This window comes from Castor canadensis, chromosome 11 (genome assembly GCF_047511655.1).
Source record: "Castor canadensis chromosome 11, mCasCan1.hap1v2, whole genome shotgun sequence".
In the NCBI taxonomy this organism is placed as follows: Eukaryota; Metazoa; Chordata; class Mammalia; order Rodentia; family Castoridae; genus Castor; species Castor canadensis.
Genome location: NC_133396.1, coordinates 42,442,201 through 42,458,870, shown reverse-complemented (window position 1 = coordinate 42,458,870; position 16,670 = coordinate 42,442,201). Strand labels below are relative to the sequence as shown.

The 16,670-nt window shown below is 50.1% G+C and overlaps 1 protein-coding gene across 1 annotated transcript in view; it reads left to right on the top strand.

The window, feature by feature from the left end:
* The first annotated feature begins 9,166 nt into the window (after positions 1-9,166).
* Positions 9,167-16,670, top strand: part of Rab11fip4 (RAB11 family interacting protein 4) — a 102,116-nt gene continuing 94,612 nt past the window's right edge. The window contains exon 1 of the mRNA XM_020161944.2: positions 9,167-9,344. Within this exon, the coding sequence (XP_020017533.2) occupies positions 9,186-9,344 (159 nt within the window). The 5' untranslated portion in view covers positions 9,167-9,185. The remainder of the gene's footprint in view (positions 9,345-16,670) is intronic.

Genomic DNA, 16,670 nt, shown 5'->3' with positions numbered 1-16,670 from the left:
CACTGTTTTTCTGTTTGTTTGTTTTAGGACCTGTCAAACTCAGGAATGACTCTCATCTCATCTCTGACTTACTTTAAAATGAACAGCACAGTCTGAGATGGATTCATCAGAGGGCAGGCGTGTGTTAGGTCCACATGGTTTTCGCCAACTTTCTTCTCCTCATGGAGCCTTCCTCAGCACTACATGTATAAACACTAGAAACAACCTCCCCTGAGTCTTAGGATTTCACTTGCCCATCCTGTGGGCAGAACTGAAAAAGACAAAAAACACAGACCTGCAGGTCAGAGCAAGTACTGGTCTGTTTATGAGAAGGCAAGGGCATCTAGTCTGGAGAGCTTGTGACTATTTTGATTCCTTCCCAAACTCACCACCATCCCAGGCAAAGGCAGACTCTCCAGGGATAGGATCCTGAAAGACAGAGGTATGGGGGTGTGGGTGTGTCCAAAGCTTCTCAAGCAGTTTCACTGGGCAACCAGATGTAAGACCACTGGAATTGAGAACTGGAAACTCAAGATTGCAAATAGCTGTCTTTTCCCTTAAATGTCTTCTTCAAAACTAGGCTGTCTGGGAGTGACCCTCCAGATCATACCTCCATTCCTGGATGACAAGCTCCTTGAGGACATGACCAAGACTTCACATCTGTTGTGGCCCCTGGACCCCCCAGGTTTACTTGTCCAGATTTTGCTGTCTGGGCATCCACAGACCCATTTGGCAATTCCAAGCTGCCTGGCCTGAAAAGTTTGTTCCTATGGGGAGCCAGGGAGGGCCCCGAGGTGCTGGAAGTAAGAATTTAACCTGCATCCCAGTGGCAGCATCGCCTTTTTCCAGAAAGTAGCCCCACCCTGTCCCACCAAAGCCAACCCTTAGTAGTGGCAGGCATCATTCTTGTGGCATCTACACTCAACTCTAGTTTGCCCTTGATTTCTGTCTGTAAAACTTCTTGCTTTGCTCACTGCACAGTAGAACAGCCTCCAACACAGCTCATTGCATAATGTACTGTGGAACTGCAAGTTTAGTCAGTAGGTTTGGCTTCTTCTAAAGGGTTGGGGGTGTAGCTCAGTTGTAGCGAGCTTGCCTAGCATGGGTCCTGGGTTAGCCAGGCATGAGGGTACATTGAGGCCAGCACTGGGGAGGTTGAGGCTGGAGAATCCAGAGATCGAGAACTCTGTCTTGGGGAAAAAAAAGTGCCTTCCAAAAGTCCCTTTAATCTGTGTATATACATATATGTGTGCATATTTGAGGTGCCCAAAGCAGCTTCACATGCATTTTACCCAAGTAAGGCCAAATTGCCTTTATCTTTTTATATTATATCCAGAAGATCACATTATGGAATTTTTTTTTTTATTATTTTTTTTTTTTTGCAATACTTGGGTTTGAACTCAGGGCCTACACCTTGAGTCACTCTACCAGCCCTTTTTTTGTAATGGGTTTTTTTCGAGATAGGGTCTCAAGTACTATTCGCCTGGGCTGGCTTTGAACCTTGATCCTCCTGATCTCTGCCTCCTGAGTAGCTAGGATTTCAGGCGTGAGCCACTGGCGCCCAGCTACATTATGAAAGTTTTGTACCTCCTTTACCACATGTTTATGCTGGGAGCCAAGCAGGTCATGACAGAGAAGATTAAGCCTCCAGTGTCCAGGGTTGAGAACTCCCTACCAGGGGCCACTTCCCTGGAGAGCAGGGAACCCTACAAGAACTTTAACAGGGCCCTTTCCTGCTCAGAACTTCAGAGAACATTGTCAACCTTAATTAATTTTATAGTAAGAAAATGTCAACAGATGGATCCTCCATTGATGGTATTCCTTTGTTCAAAGAAACATTTTTAGTTGGCTGTATGTATGTCCAGCCCTGTGCCAGGCACTGCCGATAGAAAAGAAGCTTTGCTTCTGCCTCCTAATTTTGTGGGGAAGACATCCACTTAAACCACCCCAAGTTATGGATAGGGTTCTTGAAGGGGTGCAGAGTGACAGGCAGGATTCATGAGTGAGGAGTCAGGTCCTGAGACCACCCAGGAAGTTTATCCAGGGAGCAGTTGCACGTAGGGTTTCGGAGTCCACAGAGGCTATGGAGAAACCACCCCAAGAGGACAGGAAGCAAAGTGTTCAGACAGAAAGTAGCATTCCACAAGGAGCCTGCCTTCCTGTATCCTCATCCTCCATTTGTTGGTTCCAAGTTGGGGAATTCCCCACATCTAAAACATACATGAAAGCCTGCCTTAGCCCTAGAGCACAAAAATAGGGGCCCTCTTCTATCTTAGAAATTCTAGGTGCTTTCAGCCTGACCCAGAGTAGAAGTACAATAAATAAACAGTGGATGGCAAGGGATACTCGGTTCTCAACTTGGTCATTTGTGGCTGAAAGGCAGAAGGGACTCGGATGACCTTATGCCTTCATCAAAAACTCCACCATCACTGCCCATTACCTCTAGGATTCTACAGGAATCCAGTCCTTCGGAGCTTGCCACAATCAATCATTCAATAAGCATTTCCTGTGCAAGTTATTTTTTTTGAAATTGACTCAAATGGGACCTCTTGGGAGTGCTTGGACTTCCCCCACTGGCTCTGGTGAGAGCCCTTCCCTTGCTCGCCTGACAGCTTCTCCTTAGAAGAGTGTCGTGATAATCAGCTATGGTCCTCTGATTAGACTGCGGGCATGGGTGGTGGGAACCGGGCTTCATTCAAGGTTGCCCAGCAGTCGGCTGCTGAATTACACTGAAGGTCTTATATTATCAGAGAACTCTAATCTGAGCTTTGAGATTTCACTGATCAGTGAAACTTCCAAAATGTACATCAACTTACGCATTAAAAATGAGCAAGAACCACAAAATAATCTAACGTCTTTTTCTTTTTTCTTTTAATAAAAGAGCAAACATTTCAACCACGACAGAGCAGAGAAGGAAGGGGTAGCAGGAGAGGATACAGTTCTTTAAAAAATCTTGCTTTTGGTCTGTAAAAGGCACAGTGTTGTCCTTAGCTTTCTCCCATTGCCACTGACTTAGCATGAGCTGCTTAGAAAACAGGCCTATGAGGGGGGGCCTGACCAAAAGGGACTCAAATAAATGGCAAAATAAATCATGGTCCTGGATGGAAAAAGCCGATATTCTAGCGGGTGTGGTGGTACACATTTACAATCCCAGTATTTGGGAGACTGAAGCAGGAGGATTGTGAGTTCAAGGCCAGTTTGGGCAACTTAGTAAGACCCTTCAAAGCCACAAAAAAAGCATATTCTCTCCTGCCAAGTGCCAATCACCAGTTAGAGGCTCTGCTCACCCCAGTTTCTCGAGGTCCCAGAGTGACTGACCAAACCCCAAAGTGGTGCCAGAAAGAGCACAGGCTGCACTCCCCCATCCAGCCCTTCAGTGTTGGAAATGTTCCTTGTCTGCACTGTTCAATCCAATAGCTACCAACCACACGTGGCTATTGAACTCAGATGTGGCTGGCTTAATTGTGAATAATTAGGCTAGTGGCTACAGGACTGGACAGAGAGCATCAGCAATCAAAGCCCAGGACCAGATGTGCAGTCACTGCTTGCAGTCATTCCCAGTGCTTGTCACACAGCTTTACCAAGTCACAGTCTTCTGGACAGAGGACAAGAACAAATAGAGAAGGACTTTGTAAGCATGAAGGGAAGAAATCCTAAAGATCCTGTTTTGACAGCCCTAATATCCCCATGTTTCCAAAAAAAAAAAAAAGGTCACACAAGTAGATAAAACATGGACAAAGAGCTTGAAGGACTTTCCCCTAGAAAGGAAAGGCAGGAAATGCTGTTCCAATTGCTGATGCTGTGTGATGAAAAGTCTTCACACTCATAAAAAAACAAAAATGCAAATTGGAACAGTGGGATCCTTTTTTTGAGACAGCGTCTCACAATGATGCCTAGGTTAACCTCAAACTTCTGGACTCAAGCAATCTTGCCTCAGCTTCCCAGGTAACTGGGACTACAGGCATGGTCTCCTATGCCCAGCTTAGATACCATTTTCATCCATCGATTAGTAACGATGTGTTTAGTACCTAGTGCTGGCCGAGACTGGTGCAATGCAGTCAAGCTTGTGACACATACCTGTAATTCCAGCTATTCAAGAAGTGAAGGCACGGAGGATTGGGAAAACGCAAGTAAAGTTAGTGAGACCCTATCTCAAAAACTAAAATTTTAACAAAAGGGCTGAGGGTGCAGCTCAAGTAGTAGAGCTCTTGCCTAGCATGCAAGACACCCTGGGTTCAATCAGAAACACTTCAGTGCAGGGGGCTTGTGTGCTTCAGGCCTCATTATTCTGTATTACCAGCCTTAATATCCACACTACTACCCCCAAAATACCAGGAATCAAGCCTAGAGAAACATGGTGAGGGAGCTAAGACCTCCATCAAAGTATCATTTTCAATATCAGAACACCCGATGACAGCCAAAATGGTTAAATTATCTACGTTCATCTAATACTTTTAGGAATCCTACCACTTCCTTTCCTTATGCAGCCATTAAAAATGGGCACAGCCTGGGGATGTGGCTTAGAGGCAGAGCACTTGCCTACCATATGCAAGGTCTGCAAACAAAAAATAAATGGAGTGAAGTTTTAAAGAATAATATTTATATTGGGGGGGAACTTCTAATAGAATCAAGGGTTTTTAAATTGCATGATTACTGATTTACACCTGCCTGACTGGCCAAAGATTGAGATCCTTCTATCTCTGCTTCCCCAGTAGCTGGGATTATAGGCACACGCCACCATGCCCTATCGATGCTGACTTTTAATTGTACTATAAGAGATGTACATAATAATGTACATGTGTTACATGATAGTAAATTAACTATCATGTCCTGGATGTCTTTATCTTTTTCCTTTTGTGAAAAGGTGGCTTTTTACCTAATTTAGATTCCAGGGAGCTGGGTTTGTTTCTCCCTCCTTGTGGGGATATTTGCATGGTTGGTTTAGAGAGGCAAACTGAGCAGAGAGAGGGCTCTGCTCACCACGTGCCCCTCTTAGTACTTCTGCTCCTGGATTACAGGCTTCCAGGGTTAGTGAGGAATGGTCCTTGCTCAGTAGTTCTGGGGCTACTGAGGGATCTGTAAATGTACACAGTTGTACAAGTACAAAGTGAAGAGCATGCAGACTTAACTACAGCCTGGTCATTGCCCTCAATTCTCGGGGCTTCCAGCCACCTGCTCCCTATCCTCATTCTCCGGACACTCTGACCACATTTCCGTCACCCTCAGCTTTTCCCATCTTCCTGATTTGGGAAGGACCCCATCAACCCTGAGAGGAGGGCCTGGTGTCCTGGCCAGGGCATGGGAGCCTATGGTCAGGGCATCACCTGGTGTCATGAAAACAGCCCATGAGGGGCTGCATGAAGGATAGGCAACTGGCTCAGGGAAGGCTTCTTGGAGGAGGAGGGGTTGGAAGATGACGGTGGTGGGGAAAGGGACAGCCTGTGTCAGGTAAGCTGTCATTTATTGAGCAGCTCCATGTTGAGTCTAGAGACTGTGCCATACGATGCCTGCAATATAGTAAGTGCTCAATAAATGCATCATGCATGTGGTGTCACAGATAGGGCAAGGAGGCTTGACTGCAAAGGGCCTTCCTGCTTAGACTCAGGCTGAGGACTTGGGAGTTTTTCTTTTCGGCACAAGGGGGCAGCAGAGAAGGCTGGAAGCCTGAGACTGCAGATCTCTGTGCGCCAGGAGACTGTATGTAACAGGTGAGACCCAGGCAGGAGCCTGGTGCCCTGCCAGGAAGCCTCCGTCGGGCCATTTGTGCAGCCCATGACAGAATTTGGAGACCAGTTGGATAGAATAAGGTTTTGCCATTTCTTAGAAACCTGGAAGGAGTTTTAGCCATCAGCTGGTCCTGCTTCTGAGGGTCACAGAAGGTTCTGGGTGGGCATCTCTCCTGGTGTGTGCTCCTGCAGCAGAGGAAGGACAAGGCCTCAAAATGCCCTGATGTCCTCCCCCCGGGAAGTTAGGGCCCCTGACACTCCCAGGCAGTGCTGCTGTGACTCTGGCAGCTCTGTTCTTGTCTCTGGGATTGAAGCAGATTCTGAGACCGGTGAAGATGGGAAATAAATTGACACCACCTTCTTCCCTCCAAAGTGATAATTATTCATTACTTTAAAAAGTAGCAAATTGTGAGCAGGAAGAAGCTGTGAGTCCTGCCCCAGTTCTAGACACCCTGGGCGATGAAGTCAAGGCCCGTGGATGACATACAGAAATGCAGACCCTTTTACATTGGTTCTGAGACTCTCTGCTGATTTGGAGGAGCCACCCAGGTGGGTTCCTGCCAGACATGGGGTGAGAACATTTGCTTGCATTTTCTCATTAAATACCTGCAGGACCCTCTGCCAAGTAGGGAGTACAACCCTCAGTGTACACACAGGGAAACTGAGTCTCAGAGTCATGTGGCTAGAAGAGCAGCAGACCTTGGTGCTCAGCTTCTCACCAAAACCTGGGTCTTCATCTTTAGTAACTTACACATGATATTTGTGCCATACATCTTCTTGCCCTACAGTGGGGCTCCATGGGAGCCTGCATTCAGAGCTCTTGGACCAAGTTATTGAGGACCCTGGGATCCTGTTCCCAGGTCTGCCACTAAAGCCCCAAGAACCTTGTAAATGGCACCATCTCCACCCTGAGTCTCCTTTGGTGGGCACTCTGGGACCCCAGCTCAGATCCCGCTGTGTCATTGCTACCCAGGTATGAAGTTCAGCAAGGATGGGGGCTGCACTGCTTCCCGTTTCTATCCCCCAGCACACCTAACACAGAATAGGTGCTTGATAAAAGGAGTGTGACAAACCCAGGCAGCATGCTGTGCTGTGCTGGACACATCAGCACCATGGTGGAGGAGAGACTGAGTGCCAGCCTCACGTGCTATGGCTGATACAGGCAGGTGTCCATCCAGCCCTCACCAGGCCAGGCAAAACTGCAGAGATCTGTGCAAGAGCAGCAGGGTGGGGCAGGCTCCCTGTGGAAGGGACTTTTGGATTTTGGTGTGATCCTATTGAGAATGTGGCTGTAAGCTTCTGGACAGGCTCCCCTAGGATTTGTTCATGGTCATGTCTGAGGCCCCACCTCTGCCTGCTGAGTGAGTGAGAAGGTCACCCTCTTTGGGGGAGCTTGTTGCCAGGGAGAGCTCTGAGGGCTATTTCTGCAGCTCCCACTAGGGGGCAGCCCTTCACTGCTGACCGTCTGTTCTGTGCTGAGTACCTTGGGTGCAAAAATAGTCAAGAGCTGACCTTGGACAGTATCAGGGTCTCTAGGGGGCAGGCAGCAGTCCCAGCTCCCACACCCTACCTCCCTGCCTCTTCTCTCTGCCCTTATCCTCCCCTACTTCCTCCTCTGGTTCTCAGGGCAGGAGAAAGGAAGCAATATCCAGACCCTCTGCTTGTCTGTCTTAGCTCTGCTCTCCAGGGGCCCTGTGAAGGTGAAGAAACTCAGTCCCTTGCTGAGGGGCACCCAGTTAGTAGAGAAGCCCACTCTTCCCAGACACTGCCCCACCCCACCTTCACACATTCCCCTGTCCTGATTCTCACAGAATGGACTCTTCAGTCCTCAAACCCACGTCTCTCTCCCCAGAAGGTGCTACCTGACCTGACTCAGAGGAACAAGTGTCAAAGGGGGAAGGGTAACTAACGGCCAGGTTTGCTCCTTGAGCCAGGCTGCAGAATACAAGCCACAGCCATGTAGCTGTCCCCACCCAGGACACATACATTCCAAGTTCAGCAGAAAGACCAGAGTGGAAAATGAGGCTCAGAGACCGGACGCCACGTGGTCCTTGTGCCCCACTCCCCTGCACACCCTGTCTGAACCACTGTATTGTTCTTGGCAGGCCCATCACCTCTGGACAGGGACTTCCTGTTGGGCCCACTCTTGGCTAGAGATCAAGAACATGAGGTGAGCACGATGTACCTTGCCCTGGAGAGTTTCCCAGCATGCTGGGAAACATGGGCAGTTACAAAGGTAAGTGGGCATTTGGAAGAAAGGCCCAGAACTCTGCCTAGGAGGCAAGATGGAGGCTTCCTGGAGGAAGCAATCTATCTGCTAAGCTAGGGAAAGTCTATGTTGGGGGCACGCTCAGACAAGGCCTGCATTTGGGTTGGAGACAACCATTCCCATAAGGGACAGCTGTGCTGAGCCAAGGGGGTGGAGTGAAAAGGGACCAGGCCTGGGGTCCTGCAGGGTGGGGGAAGCTGGCTGGAAGCTGGGATGGAGGTTCAGCTGAGCAATACTGTGAAGAGGCAAGGTCCAGACATGGCAGAGGCACGCAGAAGAGTTCTGGGCTCTGAGCTTGGTGCATGCAGGGTTGACAGGGAGATGTGAGCGGCAGGAACCTCCTGCAGGCACTGGGTGTCCCTGGGCCCTCAGCAGACAAGCCTAATGGAAGGCCTTGCTTTTCTTTGCTCCTGCCTGCCCCTGGTCTTCCCTTACCTCCTCAAACCCTCCAGTCCCAGGGTTTCTGGCCCTCCTGTATGTGCCCTTCCCTGCCCCTGAGCTCTCACAAGCTGTGTGGCCTAGGGTAAGTAGCCCAACCTCTCTGGGTCTCTGCTTCCCAGAAACTAAATGGAAAATCAAATATGCTAAAGTAGGAGACTCCTGGAACACTGAGTGCTGGGTAAATGATAGGCGCTATCAAAGGGCATGGCGCGTGAGGATGGGTTGACCACAGGTTCAACTGAGGACCTGGGGGGCGGTGGAGGAGGCACTGCAGGTGGTCTGGGGTTTGGGGCCTCAAACTACAAATTCTCCTAGGAGAGCCAGGGCCTGGAAGCAGCTGTGAATTTTGGGGCACTGGCTGCGCACGGCGGCGGCGCAGGTGCCTCCACCCCCTCCCGGGGTTTTCCTGGGGAAGAGGCGAGCGCGGTTGCGCCAAGGGAAACTGAGTCCGCGGAGGAGGCGCGGCGTGGGCAGCCCCACGAGGGAGGCCGCGCGGTTCCTTTTGTCTGCCGCCCCTCCCCCATGCCCTCGCTCCCCCCCGTCCCGCCCCCCTCTCCCCCCCGCCCCGCCCCCCCTCTCCCCTGCTCCCCGCCCCCAGCGCGGAGCCGCGGCGCGCGGCTGACACGAGCGGCGGCCGCCGGCGGGCGGAGGCTGCGCGCCGCAGACCCAGGCGGGCGCCGGGGCGCGCGATGGCGGCGGCGGCGGCGCGGGGCGGGCTGCGGCGGGAGCGGCGCGCGGCGCGGGGCTCGGGCTAGCTGCGGGCGGCCCGGATGGCGGGCGGCGCGGGCTGGGCCGGGGCCCCCGCGGCTCTGCTGCGCTCCGTGCGCCGCCTGCGCGAGGTGTTCGAGGTGTGCGGCCGCGACCCTGACGGCTTCCTGCGCGTGGAGCGCGTCGCGGCGCTCGGACTGCGCTTCGGCCAGGGCGAGGAGGTAAGGCGGCCGCCCGCGTCTCCCCTCCCCCAGCTGCTCGGCCCCCCGGTGGCGTCGACCCCCTTCCCTCCCTCCGCTAGGCCGGGACCGCGGAACGGGGGACCCTGCCCAGTCGGACCCTTGCCTTCCGCCCTTAACCCGTGCGGCTGGCATCACGCGTCACGCCTAGAGTGGCCTGCTTGCCCCCTGCCCTTCCGGCAGTGCGGGGTCTCCGAGAGGTTGGGCTGCGAGCCCACTCCGTGTCTCGAGGTAGGAACTGTCAAAATCTGTCCTCGGGACCTCCACCTTCCCCACCCAGTGGAGACCCAGACAGAGGTCTGTGGGTCCCCAACTGGGCCTAGCCAAGCCAGGGGTGCTGGGGACAAGCAGAGGTGCTCCTCCCTGCCCAGGACACAGAGAAGGTGTCTGCTTGAGCCGTCCTGGATTCCCCGCCCAATACCTGGTGACCTCCCATTCAGGTTCCGATGGGCAAGCCCGACTGGCAGCTGGCTGTGTTGGCTGCGACAGGCCAGCTAGAGCCAACCGTGGGGACTGGGAGCCTGGCATGGGTAGCACAGCCAGAGTTGGGTGGGTTGGCAGTAGGACTGGAATTGCAGGGTCTCTGCTGCCGGTGGGTGGACAGAGTAGAATCGATAAATGCCCACCAGCCTAGTCCCACACAGTGACTGGTGTCTGTGTCTTAGGCGGGGGCCGGGCACTCAGCGGCTGGGGAGCGTCCCCCACCCAAATTGCCCCTTCCCCCTCCGCTGTGGTCAGAGTTTTCTCCTGGGAACAGGAGCCCCAGGAGAGTCTTTTCCAAGGCCTCCTGAGACAGGCCCTACACTGCGGCCCTCCGGCCTCCAATGGGCATTGGCCGGCATTCTGCTCCCAGGACAGGTCAGTCTGGCATTGTAGAACATGGGAGGAGCCCAGTGATGACCAGTTGGGCTGGTGCCTCCCTGTCACCTGACAAGCCAGAAGTGATAATCTTCCCTGGCTGGGCATCTGGGCATGGGCAAGGTGGGGGAGTCTCTGAAAGCAGTAGGTGGAAGAGTGAGACAGGGGCCAGATTTGAGGACTTGGGTCCCCTGTCCAGGAAACTCACTGTAGTTCTCATTGGAGCCCCTCCTCCTGGCTTTGCTCACCTCCATCCTCCTCCTTCCCCAAAGGCCAGCAGAGATCCTCCCCTGGGCCCTCAGCTCCCACCGCAACCCCTCAGCCGGGTGAGCAACCTCCAGCACAGGAGAGCCCAGCTCTGGGCACAGGCTGAGTGGGGAAAGCTGGATTCCAGAACCAAGAGCCTCAGCTGTAGAAATGGCTTCCCGGTAGCCTCTGGCATAAGGTCACCAGCCTCACCACCTTACCCCCAAGCTGTCCAGCTCCTGTCATTAAAGTCTCCTCCTCCAGAGACGAATCTGCTTGTCACTTAGTCATTGCGGTTCTGTACGGCGACTCCTGGGTTTTTCTTCAGAAATATTTGGAAACAGTACTCCTGCTCTTGCTGCTTCTCAGCTACTCAATCCCTTCTCCCCTCCGTGCCACATACTCTGCCCGAAGTCCCAAGAATTTCCATACTGTCCTGCAAGAGCACAGCCTCTGGCTTCTGGCCCAGAAGCTGCTGTTGGCTGATTGGTGACTGTTTTACTAGGAATAATATGAAGGGGCTGGGCCAGGAGACCCTTACTGATGGCACCATATGCCCAGGCTCAGGGTGGGTCTGCCTTTCACTGGTGCCCTGCACTCTCCACACATACCAAGTTTCTGACCTCTGAAACTTGCAGAGATCTGTTATAGAAACCTCTGCCCAGCCAGGGACCCTCCAGCAATTTCTTTCTTATTAAATCATAATCTTATATTATTACAGAGGTGGTTTATATGTACTACAGCAAAAGAGAAATATGAACAGTTGAGAATAAAATATGTTCTGAGTCCCCAGAGTGACCCTGTGTGACACTTGGTCACATTCTTCCAGAGCTCTTTCTATGCTTATATGCAGCTTTTCTCCATGAAGTGAAATCACACATCATACTGTTCCATGACCTAATTTTTTTCCAGTAAATGATCATCACCTTTGTGCCTCAGTACATTTTTATCACATTTAATATGCACACCCTTTTTCAAATTTTCCTATTTGCCCCCAAAATAACCCACGTTTGCTGTTGTTTTTTTTTTAAACCCGTTTCCTCTTCAGGACTGTGCAGGGTATCTGGTTGTTGTGACTCTTAGGTCTCTCTCTGACACAATTTCTCTCTCTCCTCTCCTCTCTCTCTCTCCTGACTTGTTGAAGAGATCATGCCTGGTGTCTGTCATTAATTTCTTCACTCTGAGCCTGTTATTTGACCCTCATTCCTATTAAATTTCATCTTGTTCATTTCATCTCATTATATCAGCTGAGGGATACTGAGGTCCTCTCTGTGTCGCTCTCAGATTGCTGTGCAGCTTGCAGCTGCAGCAGCGGGCGCTCTGTGTGTGTGAATCCATGAGACTGAGTAAGGACACTAAGCAGGACCACGGACAGGGCCCAGGGCACCGCAGGGGCAGGCTGCTTACGTGCTGCCTGAGACCTGGGGAAATATGTTTTGCATTCCTGTTTCCTGCACACCAACTCCACAGATGCGCCACACAACAGGAGTGCCATTCCCTGCAGTCAGACTTCCTTACACAGTGTTGTGTGCTGGCAGTTTCTATTTCATCTGCTTAAAAATCGGGTGTCAGCGTTGATTTACCAACTCCTTGGTGCTCTGGGTGGAAAATTATCATTCATCAGATACAGAGCTCAGTGTCTATATTTTATCAACTACCCCTAGAAGACCAGGGAGACTGGGTCAAATGCTTTTCCAAAACTAAAATATACTCGTTTCATGCAAAGTATGAAATAAGTAACCTGAGGTCATAAATGATTGAATGGATGAATAATTAATGAATAAATAAATAATAGGAAAATAGCCCATGTAGAAGAAATCCAAATAATTTATGTAGATAATTCCCCCATCAAGGAGGTGTAACTTCCCCTTCTTAAGCATGAGACATGCGATGGCTTCCTTCTGAAGAGTAGAGTAGGGAGACCAGAATGTCATCAAGGTCAACATCAACAGTGATGGATCATGTAGACAGCATGTACCCTTGATGTGATGGGAAGAGATTGGTCTTCCTCTCCAAACTCATAACCTCAGTGCAGTCTGACCTTCAGTATCTATATACATTTGGAGCAGGACCATGACAGACATGGAAAGTGATGGCCCTGCCATGAGCCCATGTGGCTTCTGACAGATTACTGGCTTCCTAACTAACCTCTCTAGGTCTTTTCTTTTCCTCCATAAAGTGGAGGTAAGAATAGCTCCCATGCCATAGGATTTTTGTAGAATGGAAATAAGTTAATCTACATAAAAGGTTTCACCCAGTGTCTACACAGATAAGACACACAGAATTGCTTCTGCTACTCTTGCTATTATTATTTTCCAAACACTTGCTATGTTTGAGAGGCTGTTCTGGGCTTGGGATTGGTTGGGAATTAAGGTCAAGAACTGGGACTGGGGGTTGGGGATTTAGCTCAGGGGAAGAGCACTTGCCTAGCAAGTGCTAGCCCCTGAGTTTGGTCCCCAGCATAGAAAAAAAAAAAAAGAACTTGGTCTGGGTCTCTTGTGTTCTCAGCCCACCCTCCTGGTCAGCTCTGATCTTCCAGCCCCTCTTGTATCTTTTCAGCCATCAGAGTCTGGAATACATTAAAGCAGCCAGAGAGGGACGGGGCGCAGCTCTGGTAGAGCTCGGCTCAGTATGCATTCTGTTCTGGGCTCTATTCCCAGCACCAAAAAAAAAAAAAAAAAAAACAGCCAGAGATATCTTGGACCACACTTCCCTGTGACATATTCTTCTCCTTTTCCAGTTTGAAGATCATCCTTCTTGATAGAAAAATAGAAAAGTAACTGAGTTGCTTTCTGCCATCCATTACCTACCACCCTCTTCTCTGAGCTGTGAGCCTATCCTTCCTGCTGGGGATGGAAAGTAGTTCCACTTCAACAGACCTCAGTTTGTGGGGGTGTGGAGGTTCTTGGGTTTGAACTCAGGACTTCATGCTTGCTAGGCAGGCACCCTCCACTTGAGCTACTCCTCCAGCCCCATAACCCTGCTTTGTGGGACTATTTATTTAGAGCACTGGAGATAAGAAACATAAAAGATGGAGACTGCATCTATCGGATCATTCCATTAGCTCCTTACTGTGGACCATGCAGGTGACCATCTCCCTTAGTCCACAGAGTACCCTCTCATCCCTTCCTTTACCTGGTATGTTCTGAATGGAGTACTCCCTTGTGTGAGCTGGCTGCCTTTCTATTTCTTACTCTTTCATCCTCTAGCAAGCCAAAGGGTCTGAGCATTACAGTGACTTGTGCAAGACCGACAGGGAGTGGAGTTGCTGGGGTTTGAACATAGGCCTGGGGTTCTCAAACTTCTGTCTTAGCTGCCTGCAAGAGCTGGGGTCCCAGGCAAAGGTCAGGGATGGGAAGAAACCTCATAGAGAGGTCTTAGCTAACTTTCTAAGCCTGCAGTGATCTGGATTGGGGGTAGGATGGAGCAGAAGGAGGTTTATGATCTCTTGAGTGGAGGGACCCTGGAGAAGCCCTGCAGAGACTGTGCTGGAAAGACAAGAAGTTTGCCTCTGTGGAAGATGCAGGGCCAGCAGGACCTAAGGTATGGGAGAGGGTGGCTACAGTAAGCTGCACCCTGAATTCTGCATCTGCCACTTTCTGTTCAGTTGGTGATTAAGGAGGCCTGGGAGGGAGCTACCAGCTGTGTCTTGGAGGCTCCAGTTTCCTGCCAGCCACCCTATGTAATCCTCTGCAGGTGGCTGATTCTGCTTCGTCTCAACCTGGCCAATCCACCAGTGCATTGACCCGTTCTCCAGTTCCTCCATCGTCCTCGGCCTAGCTGCAGAGTCTCCCAGCCATAGGAGGCCCTATGGCCTAGCTGATCTTGGCCCTCATCTTTCGCTCTGTCCCACCACCCCTGGTCCCCCTCCATTCTGTCCAGCACCTCAGTTTAGACCAAGCCAGCTCTAACGTTGGGAGCCAAGGCCCAGGAATCACGTCTATGTGATGTGAGATCCAGCTTTACAACTTAACTCACCATGTGGCTCTGAGAAGTGACTTAATTTCAATGTGCCTTACTTAGTCTCCCCACCTGTAATATTGGTGTACTCTTTACAGTGCGTGGTAAGCCTGTACTACCAGGCGTGACACACAGAAGGGCCATGAATGAATACAACTATGAGCACCAAGCAGACTGTCCTTTTCACTCTCATAGATTGTCTCGAGCACCTGCTCCATGTCACATTTGGGGCTAGAGGATGTGCAGCTGAACCAGACAGGACTCCTTTCCTGAGGGGGTGCCCCACTGTGGGCAGGCAAACTAAGAGAGAGATCTCTTTCTTTTTTTTTATTGTTTTATTATTCATATGTGCATACAAGGCTTGGGTCATTTCTCCCCCCTTCCCCCACCCCCTCCCTTACCACCCACTCCACCCCCTCCCTCTCCCCCCACCCCCTCAATACCCAGCAGAAACTATTTTGCCCTTATTTCTAATTTTGTTGAAGAGAGAGTATAAGCAATAATAGGAAGGAACAAGGGTTTTTGCTGGTTGAGATAAGGATAGCTATACAGGGAGTTGACTCACATTAATTTCCTGTGCGTGTGTGTTACCTTCTAGGTTAATTCTTTTTGATATAGTTCCTGGTCCCCTTTTCCTATTGGCCTCAGTTGCATTTAAGGTTTCTGCTTTAGTTTCTCTGCGTTAAGGGCAACAAATGCTAGCTAGTTTTTTAGGTGTCTTACCTATCCTCACCCCTCCCTTGTGTGCTCTCGCTTTTATCATGTGCTCAAAGTCCAATCCCCTTTTGTGTTTGCCCTTGATCTAATGTCTGCATATGAGGGAGAACATACGATTTTTGGTCTTTTGGGCCAGGCTAACCTCACTCAGAATTATCTCTTTCTAAATGGCATTTTTATTGACGAACAGTAATTGCCATATGTTGTATGTCAGTTGTGGGTGTTAATGGGGTACAGTGAAATGCTACAAATGTGTATATATTGTGAGATAAGCAAATAAGGCTAATGAACCTATCCGTCAGCTCACAAACTTACCATTTCTTTTTGGTAAGAGCATTTAAAAGTCCACTCTTTAGCTATGTTGAAGTATGGTACATAATTATTAGCTGCAGTCACCTGGCTGTGTAATAAACCAACCAATCCTCAGAACTTATCTTGTCTGAGCCTTCACCTCTCCAGGATTCATCACTTCCTGTGCAGTATTATAAGATCACCAGGGCAGCTGTGCCCGGGTACCTACCCCAGCCTGCTTTCCTGCTATGGCCAGTGTTCCACCATCCCCCTTCCCCACCACGCCAGGCCTCCATGCTCACCCCGTCTAACTTTAACTAGTTCTGGAAATGCTGTGGCTCCCGCTCAGAAAGACAGCAACTAGACTCACAAACACGAGAAAAGAAGGCACAACAGATGACAACTTCTAAAGAGAACATGATGGCTTACCTAGAAAATTTAAAGAAATTACCAGAAAATTGTTAGAAGTAATAAATGAATTCATACCAGTGGTGTGATAAGAGATAAATTCACAAAAGTCAACTGAATATGTTACTGAGATGCAGCTAGGAAAGACATTAATGGAAAAAAGTATTTTATTCTTAGTAGTAATAAAACACATTAAATATTAAACATTAATTTATCCCAGTGTAAGATACTTATTTTTAGTATTTTGCTGGAGCAACTGCTACTGCCACCATGTGGCCCCAGGTCCTTGGTGGTGGTGGTGGTAGTGAAGTGAATGAGCACCACCACTGCTGGTACAGGGTTGAATTGATAAGGTGGCACTGCATAGCAGAAAACTGTCCAAGCTCTTGTGTACTCTGGCTTCATCACTTCCTAGCAAGTCAGTCCTTAATCTCTCTAGCCTCAGTTTCCTCCTCTGTAAAATGGGGCTGATAATAGAAATCTCTTCATAGGCAGGTGAAGTATACTTGGAATAACACATGTAAAGCTCTTAGAATAACTCCTGGTTCAGAGCAACTGCTCATACGTGTTACCAATTATCTTTATCATTGTCACTATTGTCATTACTATTACTCCAGGGGGCTCTCAGCCCAGTGAGGGGGCTGTTGGCAGTGAGAGATCAAATCTTTAGAGGGGGTTGTCTGTCCAGAAGGGGATGGTGATGGAACAGCCCCTCTGCTTACACAGCTGCTGCTGGACTGTTCCACCCCCACCCCCACCCCCACTTAACTGCCCAGGTACCAGCTCAGAAGGCACATGCCAGCTCAAAGATGGGGCCCTGGGTGAAGA